The sequence below is a fragment of the Rosa chinensis genome, chromosome 1, assembly GCF_002994745.2.
Source record: "Rosa chinensis cultivar Old Blush chromosome 1, RchiOBHm-V2, whole genome shotgun sequence".
In the NCBI taxonomy this organism is placed as follows: Eukaryota; Viridiplantae; Streptophyta; class Magnoliopsida; order Rosales; family Rosaceae; genus Rosa; species Rosa chinensis.
In genome coordinates, this window is record NC_037088.1 from 13,717,368 (window position 1) to 13,728,033 (window position 10,666).

General features: G+C 41.1%; 1 protein-coding gene across 1 annotated transcript; it reads left to right on the plus strand.

Annotated features, from left to right (window-relative positions):
• The first annotated feature begins 8,130 nt into the window (after positions 1-8,130).
• On the plus strand, positions 8,131-10,170 carry LOC112180150 (protein spotted leaf 11). Its single transcript, XM_024318653.2, is given in 3 exon segments — positions 8,131-9,137; positions 9,140-9,533; positions 9,798-10,170. Coding segments are annotated over 3 exon segments (930 nt in total). The 5' UTR covers positions 8,131-8,605; the 3' UTR covers positions 9,802-10,170.
• The last annotated feature ends 496 nt before the right edge of the window (positions 10,171-10,666 follow it).

Genomic DNA, 10,666 nt, shown 5'->3' on the forward strand with positions numbered 1-10,666 from the left:
GGACAATGGCGCAGCTTACCGCTGACTGTGATACCGCTAGGTATATGTATAGTGTCTCCCATTGTACTGAAATGGAAAGAAGTGGGACAGCTGCCAAGTACTCTTTCAAGCTCTGGAACGCTGCCTCACACTCTGGGTTCCATTTGATTACTTTCTTGTGGGTCGTCTTCAGAACTTTGAAAAATGGGAGGCATCTGTCAGTGAGTCTGGAGATGAACCGAGAGAGGGCGGTTAACTTGCCTTAGAGGCTCTGGACGTGCACTTTCTACTCTGGGGCCTTCAAGTTGAGGATGACTTGTACCTTGTCAGGGTTAGCCTCAATGCCCCGCTCACTGACGATGTAACCTAGAAATTTGCTAGCGATGACACCAAAGAAGCATTTTTCTGGGATGAGGCGCATGCCATAAGTTAAGAGAATGGCGAATATGATTCTTAGGTTTGCCATGTGTCCGCTAGCTTTGATGTTTTTGCCGGCGCCGCACAGACCCACACTCACACCAGAAAGATCTAGGTTCTCCAAATGCAGTCCGACGTCTAGCTTTGCCATTGCAAAAAATCAGGATCGCCTCTTATCCAGTCGTCCTCGATCACTATACAAATTGACAGATCCCATTCGATCAGTTTTGGACTTGAGCTAATCTGAGTAACATTGCCATGAGCGCAGGTCCTCACACCAGTACACCAACCCCCATTTGATCTCAGATCGCGCCCAGAACCACCAGAGCTTCCACAACCTATGGTGGTAACAACAACTAGAAATAGGTCATAGCCTAAGAGCAAGAAGCGTCGTCGAAAACTGTCGTCACCACCAAGAAGTAGACCAAAGAAAAGTGAAAAAAAGACCCTTCTCTGTCAAAGTTAACGAACCACCACCAGACTGATCCGGTCACCGTCGAGAAGTCTCTCTAGCAAGAGTCAGAGGAGAGAGCATTTTTTTATCCTCGAAAAAGCTTATAAAGATATCTATTTCATCTATGTTTATGAATTCAAGGAATGGATCTTTGTTTTTTGTTTTTCCTTGTTGCTATGTGTTCAAGTATCTCCTTTCTGCATATGAAATTTTTTTGACATTGTTTGTTAATGACCTCCAATAATACAACAAAACTTACTGACCATCAATAAAACAATTAAATTCATTATTGACCCTCAATAAAATAACTAAAAGTTTTACTAACCCTCAATAAAGTTTTATGAACCCCTCAGTAAAGCAATCAAATGCATTATTGACCCTCAATAACACTATTACTAACTTTTGTTAAACAAAACTAGCCTCAATAATTCATTTATTGACCTTTAATAAAGAACCAAAAATTTTACTGACCTTCAATAAAACAATCAAATGCATTATTGACCCTCAATCATAGATTACGCGCATTTTTATGCATGTAATTGTATGTAAAACACTAGAAACAAGTTAATTCTCAAGTCAATTAATTACATATTAATTGAATTTTATTAATTTTGTAGGGAATAATAAAATGCGCAGAATTGAGGAAAAATGGCATGAATTTGGAGTAAATCAAGACCCTCTGAGAAGAAGACGAAATTATGGATGCCTTAATTATGCATTAATTAATTACCAATTAAGCATTGGTTTAATTAAACCAATTAACATTTGTTAATGATGATGGCAGCCATCACGTGGACAACCCAGGCCATTTCTCTTTCATTTCATTTTCACGCGCGTGCAGCAATTAAGCTTAATTGTTTCAACAAATTAGATGTTGCCACGTGGCAGGCTTACCCCTTTTGATGACCACCGAATAGTCACCCTACCCGCTTGATGTATATACCTCTCTCTCTCTCTCTTCCATTGAGGAGACGACTCTCTCCAACAGCGCCGCAAGGGCTGCTGCCTTCTCTCTTCTCCCTCCTCCATTTCTTTTTCTTTTTACTTTGCTTAAATTTTATATTGGGATTTAAAGGATTTACTCACCCAAAGTTTCAAGGATTCATCAAAGATTTCTCCTCTACAAGATTCAAGACTTGGGTAATTGTGGGAGTTGTAAATCAAGACTAGTCATGCTAGCTTTTTAGCTATTTGTGACTATTCTTGTTTTCTCCTACACTTTTATACTCTTTTCTCTTTGAATTTTGTATCTTTGATGTTCATAATTATGGTTAGTGAGTAATTTTCTTGTTGGGAGTTAGGGTTGTGTGCCCTAACCCAAACCCAAATTTTGTGTAAAAGATGTTTAATTTAATGTAATGTTGCAATTTTCATATGATGGATGCTTATATCAATTATTGTTGGGTTGAAATGCATGTCTAGGAGTCTAGTCAAATCTAGGGTGTGTATTTTGAGCATGTCTAAGACGGAGTTAGAGGTTTGACCCTCTCTAATTCCTAAGCTAGAAACCTTCAATTTCGTATTCGAGGGGTTATAAGCATGGTGATTTACACTCGTTGCGCGATCACGTGGGCGGGTCGCTTAGTAGTCTAATTCCTCGATCTCTATGCCTCTTGATGTGAATTAGGGACCCTTAAACCGGCTCTAATTCATGTCAAGTGAGTTCCTACGACCCTTGAACCGAAGTAAGAATACTATGAAAGGGAATTTAGGTCCTTTAGCCTTGAACCGCTTTGGATACGACTATCGCCAAAGTAGGAAATTTGCATCTACATTAGATTAGCTTCTGACACATAGAATTTGGGTGAAGGAGCCTTCCTAGCACCCGACATTCCCATTTATATTGATTACGCTTTTATTAATTTCTTTGCATTTTTATTAGTTGCTTTACATTTTATTACTTTTTGTTAATCTTAAATTAACTCTCAAAATATTGAACTCCAACTCATTGTAAATAATCATCACTAGGCTCTTAGTTTTGATTAGGCTTTGGTGAAAATCAAAGCCGAGCATTGCTAAAGCTTGGTGCTTTAGATTAACATTTTTATTTGTTTTACTTTCCTTTATTTGCTTAGTGACTTTAGTTCCGACTATCCAAGGATTGTGGATTAGACACTAATCCCCGTGGTACGATAATTTAGGCTTAATACTTCCTTATCTTGACACGATTCGTACGCTTGTGAGAGTATATGATTCAAGTCAATCATATTATTGCTAACCTTTAATAAACAACTCTAAGCTCAATACACTGATTATTGACCCTTAATAAACAACTAAAATTTTTATTGACTCTCAATATAATCAATAAAAAATTTACTGATCCTCAATAAAATATTTTAGTGACCCACAATCAATTTTCTTTTTATTAATCCTTAATAAAAACGTAACACTCATCGAAAAGCACAACATAAAAAGAAAACTAGTTAACAACATTTCAAAACATTGTCCATTCTGATTATCTGAAAAATAAGTAACCACACATCAAAAATTAGCTAATTACCAAAGTCCCTTGTTCATTTGTAAATGAAAAAAAACAAACAAAAAAACAACTCTCGTTCACTCATTAAAAACACTTAAATGTTTTTTTTTTTAAGAGTAGAAATGATGACTTTATTATCAATCTGGTAATATTACAAAGAAATTTGCCACGTCAAGTCTCCCACACAACCACACATAATGCTCCACTTACATACACCTATTCGCTCAGAAATACACAGAAAAATAAAAGAGTACAAAGCAAAACGTAAAATCAGAACGCCATACTCTCATCTAACCATGTAATAATAATAATAACGCAAAACACAGACTAGATAAAGCCGATCTAGAATCCAAATTTCATAGAACTGACCTAGTTTCTCGGAGCTAAGGTGAGATCGGAAACCTAGGGTTTTCTTTGATCTAAATTGTTTCTTGCGGCCATGAACATATTGTTATGGAATTATCGGGGATTTGCAATCCTTCCACACGACGTGCTCTAAAGATATTGATCTCACAGCACAAACTGAAATTGGTGTTCCTGATTGAAACTAAAATCAGAGACGAAGATGAGTTCGAGCGATTGCAATGCAACCTAGGGTTTGATCATGCAGAAGGTGTGATGAGCGTGGGGTTGGCTGGCGGTCTGGGTTTATTCTAGAATGATGATATGAAGGTCCAAATACAGCAACCTTCTACAGTTCGTTTTATTGATGCAGTAGTAGAGGAAGGTGATGGCTTTTTGCGATGGTGTTTCATGGGGTTTTACTGCAATCTGGGAGCTGCAAACAGACACGAATCTTGGGATATTCTCAAGGCTTTGAGTGATGACGACAGTCTACCGTGGGTTGTTCTTGGAGACTTCAATGAAATTCTGTTGGCATCGAAGAAATTGGATGGTAGACAGCGATCGGAGAACCAAATGCGTGGTTTCCAGGAAGTGCTAGGATATGCGGAAATGGTGGACCTGGGGTTCCATGGGTGTCCGTATACATGGAGTGACTCTAAGACGAAGGTTAGGTTGGACAGGGTGGTTGCTACGGCGGCATGGTTAGACAACTTCGTCCACTCTCGGGTCATCCATCTACCTCCTAGCAAGTCGGACCATATTCCAATCTTGTTATGTGTTAGTTCAGTTCCTATTCTCCAGAAGCATAAATACCATAGGTTTCGGTTCGAATCTCTGTGGTTGAAGCATGAGGGATGTCATGAGACCGTCCAGCAGTAATGGCAGCATCCAGTGTTAGGGCGGCCTATGTTTATGGTCTCGAAGAAAATTGAAAGGACAAGTATTGCACTAGATGCCTGGAAACGAAGTGTGTTTGGTGACAGGCAGAGAGCAATAATGGAGATTCGTTCAAGGCTGGAGGAGCTTCTTAGTCTGTCATCGTTTCCGGCTTTGTTGGTAGAAGGGGGTAGTCTAATGGATCGCTTGGAGAGATTACTTGCGGAAGAGGAATTATATTGGAGTCAATGAGCTAAAGTCTCATGGTTTAAGGAGGGAGATCGTAACACGGGCTTCTTTCATCAGAAAGCCTCTAATAGGAAAAGGAAAAATTTCATAAGGGGTCTTTACGATGAGGCAGGGGTTTGGCAGGAAGATGATGATGGGGTAGGAATAGTGGTTGTGAGGTACTTTGAGAAGATGTACAAAGCAGGAACTGTTGATGCTGGGGCGTTGGAGGAAACTTTATAGGCTATTTCTCCTTCGGTAATGGAAGAGATGAATATTTCTCTTTGTTCCCAATATACTCGTGAAGAGGTAAAGGAGGCTTTGTTTTAAATGTATCCTACGAAATCGCCTGGACCGGATGGAATGCCGCGGTTATTTTTCCAACATTATTGGGAGAGTATAGGGGAAGATATACTCGTCAGTTGCTTAAACAGATCAAGTACACTCATATTTGTTTCAATCCTAAAGTTGCTACTCCTGAGACTATGACAGATTTGAGACCAATTGCGTTGTGTAATGTAATCTACAAGTTGTGTTCGAAAGTTATTGCCAACAGGTTGAAATTTATTTTGCTTCAGATTATATCACCTTATTTCTTCTATGAGGTACCACATAACCCCGGGGCTTTCCCCGAACCAGAAAAGAATATCAAACAGAAGAAACACACTGCATAATCATCTTCACCCAACTGTGAGCAAATCCCATACGCTCCATTACTTTCTGTAAAACCCCCCATTCCAGCCTATCATAGGCTTTACTCAAATCCAATTTCAAGGCCATATATTCCTCACCTGCTCTTTTGTTATGAATAAAATGAGCTAACTCATTAGCAGCTTATTTGTTTCTACTTGGAGCAGAGGGTCTTTCTGCTTTGCTGAAGAAGGAAAAAGGCTGAGTTAGGTGTGTTACCTGATGTTTCTATTTGTGATGGAGCTCCCATGGTTAATCACCTTGTTTTGGCAGATAATAGTATGTTGTATGCAAATGCTAATTTACAGGCTTGTCAGGAAATTAGTAATGTATTGAAGGTGTATGGGAAAGCATCTAGGCAACAAGTGAATTTTCATAAGAGTTCTATGACGTTTAGTAAAAAAGTGGAGCGTGATACTCAGAATTGGTTAGATACTTTTCTGGGAGTTACAGTAGTGGAGTCTCATGAGAAGTACCTTGGTTTGCCTACATATGTTGGAAGGAACAAAACTAGTACCTTTCAATATATACAAGAGCGTTTGGATCAGAAGCTTCAAACTTGGCAGGGTCGACTTCTTAGTGGTACCGGCAAAGATATTTTGATCAGGGTGGTAGCTCAATCTTTACCTACATATGCTATGAGTTGTTTTCAATTAACAAAGAATTTTTGTGATGATCTTCAGCAAAATTGTGTAAGATTTTGGTGGGGGAGTTCTAATGAACAAAGAAAAATTCATTGGAAATCCTAGCAGTTCCTTTGTCGATCAAGGAAAGAAGGAGGTTTAGGTTTTCGGGATTTACATGCTTTTAATAAGGCAATGCTAGCTAAACAGGGCTGGAGAATTGTTCAATTTCCAAATTCATTGATTGCCAAATGTACAAGGCTAAGTACTTTCCAGAATCTTCTTTTTGGGAGGCTGAACCTCATCCATCACCTTCATTCTCTTGGCGGAGTATTTCTGAGGCTAGAAGTGTTTTAGTCAAAGGGACATGTTGGCAAGTGGGAGATGGGAACGATATATGGATTGATGACCCCTGGATACCATTTCGGTTATTACCTGTTCAGGGAGGTCGGGATGCTTCTTGGAAGATCAGTAATTTGTTGAATAATGACGGCAGCTGGAATGAAACTTTAGTATAGCAGGTTTGTCATCTTGATGATCTCCCCTTCATCTTGTCTATTCCTTTGAGTAACTGAAAAGGGATGTTTTCAGTTAAGAATGCTTATAAACTCTTAATGGAGGAGGAAATGGTGCAAGAGGTTCCCTTGCAAACACAAGAGCTTTGGAAGAAGCTATAGTCTACCAATGTCCCAGGTACAGCTAAAATTTTTTCTATGGAAGGTGTTGAACAATTGTTTACCTACTATAGTTAGATTGATAGAGAAACAGTTCCTTTGGAGATCCGGCCTTATGTTCTTTGTGGGGGGGGGAGAGACAATTGAACATCTTTGTAGGTTTTATCCGTTTGTGAAGGGAGTGTTGAATGCCATGCCTGGAGTAGTACAAACTGTCTATTCTTCTAGTGCTAGGCAGTTGCAACTTATGGAGTGGTTTTGGAGTTGTGCGTCTCAATTGTCTCCTAATTTATGGGCAGCCTTTGTTTATAATTTGTGGGGTACTTGGAAGGAGAGAAATAATAGGGTGTGGGATAAGAAGAGTATAGAAGTGAACCAGGTGGTGTTGCTGTTGTCGGCTCGTCTACAGGAGTACCAAAGACACCATGGTAAGGGCCAGGGTGGAGGACGTCCTCGAGTAGTTCCTTGGAAACCTCCAAGCTAGTGCAAGGTGGGTGAAGATTAATGTTGATGGTGCTTTTTACAAAGATACATGTACTGGGGGGATTGGAGTCATTATTCGTGATGACATGGGGAGATGTTTAGGTGGTTATTATGCTCCAGTATCTCATGTTTCTTCTTCAGAACAGGTCGTAGCATTGGCAGGGAGGGCGGCAGTCTCACTTGCTATTCAGCGAGGCCTCTCTCCATTTATTTTTGAGACCGATTCTCTTACTCTTTTTCATGCGACTAAGCAAAGAGTCATTCCCCATACTTCATTCATTGGGCGTGTGTATGATGACATTACCTTTCATCTTCAGCAGATGCGGGGTTCTTATTTTACTTATGCTTATCGTCAAGCCAATCTTGTGGCTCACACTTTAGCTCATTTTGCTTGTTCTTCTTCTAGTGCTTTATTTTGGGGTCTAGAGCCTCCAGCTTGTATTGTTGATGCACTTTCTAGGGAGTTTACCTCCTAATTTATTTAAGTTGATAGTTTCTCAAAAAAAAAAAAAAAAATCTAACCATGTGATCACCGTAACTATATCAAAACATGTAGACGAGTCTCCGTATCCAACCTATCAAGTAACGCTAGCCGTACAGATGCAGTCACCACCCTATTCGTTGATCTTCTTACAACATGACTCCTCGTCTCAAAGATGAGACACTTTAACTCTTGGAAATCCCTTCTTCTTCCAAAAAAAAAACTCTTGGAAATCCCTAACCTTCAACTTTAACTCTCTACGGACCCTACCCTTCTATTTGATCATCCATTCTGGTAGACCAACCTGCATGGACTCTTGCAAATCAGATACCAAGGGGTTGGTTGCCTAGTCGTCATCATCATTAAAATGAAACGGCGTTGCGTCTTTAAGTTTCATGGCTTTGCGTCTTCAGTAAATACACGTAAATTTGCTGATTGGTTCGATGTCTCTATATGAGTTGTAGTCCGATGGTTCACAGTTCACCAACTCCGACCACTTATCCGGTCAATTTCCCGGCCGCCGGCCGTCGCCTCTTGGCTTCCATATTCGCCGACAAGGGTTTTGGACAGAAACCAACCAACCATCCTCATCTTCATTTTATTTCGGATAACAATAAATAAATAGAAGTTGGCGATTACTCTTTTGTGACTTTGCAGCTACCGTACCCTTTCCTTTTCAAACCAAACCACCTTGACCTTTCTCTCTTGGTAGGCGTGTGTAAAATGATCCAAATTCAAACAATCTTATCCCAAATTCCACATTACCCTTTCGAAAATTGAAACCACACCCGACAATTCTCCAAACCCAAAACTCCAAAACCAACAAACCCATCAAAATCCAACCGCAATCCGACGCCACAAAATCCCTCAGTTGTAATGGAAGTGAAGCTCCGAACGGCTCGGACTTTGGTCTCCAAGCTCAGCTCCGTTTCCGAACAGACCCGATCCGAAGCCCTCAAGGAGCTCCGCCTCATCACCAAGCACGACGCCGACAGCCGCCCCTTCGTCGCCGACGCCGGCGCCATTCCCTACTTAGCCGAGACTCTCTTCGGCTCCACCCCTGACTTACAAGACGACGCCGCCGCCACTCTCCTCAACATCTCCATCTCCTGCCGCCACAGCCTCATTTCCACGCGCGGCCTCCTCGACGCGATCTCCCACGCGCTACGCAACCACGGCTCACCTACCTCCTCCGCCACCGCCGTCCAGTCTTCCGCCGCCACTCTCCACAGCCTCCTCGTCGTGGAAGACTACCGCCCGATCATCGGCGCCAAGCGCGACATTGTGTACTCGCTGGTTGACATCATCAAGAGCCCCAAGTCTCCTCCGCGGTCGGTGAAGGACGCGCTCAAGGCTCTGTTCGGAATCGCTCTCTACCCCTTGAACCGGGCCTCGCTGGTGGAGCTCGGGCGGTTCCCGCGCTTTTTACTCTGGTGGTGAACGACGGCCGCCTGGGGATCGTGGAGGACGCGACGGCGGTGATCGCGCAGGTGGCCGGGTGCGAGGAGAGCGAGGACGCGTTTCGGAGGGTCGCCGGGGTTAGGGTTCTGGCCGACCTTCTTGATTTCTCGACCGGGTCGAGCTTGAGGAGCAGGGAGAACGCCGTGTCGGCGCTGCTCAATCTGGCTCGGTGCGGCGGCGAGAGGGCCGTGGCGGAGGTGAGGGAGGAGGGATTGGGGGTGGTGGATGGGATTGCTGACGTGGCGGAGAACGGAGGTCCGAAAGGGAAGAGCAAAGGGGTGGCGCTGTTGAAGGTGATTGATGGCGGGAATAAAAGCATTTCGAGTATATACAGAGATCCACGGTTCGATTCTTTACTGAGACAATCTTCTTGAATTGGGTTTAATTATGTACATATGGCTGCCTTTTCGAGTTTGTTGTTAGATAGAAATTGATGCTATATACTAATTTGAAGAAATGCCTTTTCGAGTTTGTAAACTTGTAATCCAATCCTGTTTACCATGTTGATCGGAGAATGTGTATTGACTAGGCTCTAATACAGTAGAACTGTTCTTGTGATCTAACTTGTGGCCTTGTGGGGAATGATTTTGTGTGGATACATATGCAGGTGAATTTATTAGGTTGTATGATTATGCTTTCGAATTTGGTTATACGTATGCTGCCCGGTATCAGATTTAAAACATGAGGTGAATGATTTTTTCCAACTTCTATTCTGATCTTCACTAGGTATTCAGCTACATGTTGCTTTACTTTGTATATTGCCTACAGCTCATTGGTAGAAAGCAGTGTCCAGCATTCTAGAGGAAATAAAGTGTGTTTCCAAACTTTATATAGATGCCAAGGATATAGGTTTCGTGTAGTCCAATTTTGTTTACCATTTTGGTCTAAGAATGTGTAGTCCAATTTTCTTTACCATTTTGTATAAGAATTTGAATTCACTACGCTTTAATAAAGAAGCAAAACTACAATTGTGCTCTCAATTTTTTTAACTTGTGGGGAGTTTTCTCATCATGATAAATTAGCGCTCAATTATTATGTTGTTTCTAAGTATTTTTTGAAATAATATCATGTTGATCTATTAATACTCAGTCCAGAAAGGATCATCATATATTCTCCCTCTACTATCTATGTGTAGATAAAGAGTTTGTGGTAAACCACAACGATACATAGATTGGGTCCGATTATTTGACGGTACTCATGCTTACTTATTCAAGAAAGCCTATAAATTATGTTACCAAAGACAAGTAAATAAGCATAATTCAAAAGAAAATAAAGAGATAGTCAGTGATATAAATCGTACCATACCAAAGACACATATAAAAGGTTCGTACAGTAACCATTGCAAAACATGATTTAGTAGATTAAAACGAGTCTTCCAATTTCTTTTCTCTTCACTCAATATTCATTAAAGTGCTATGATGAAGCCTACAAGCACTAGGCTGGTGTACGTTTTAGTATTGTATTAGAGCATCTTTA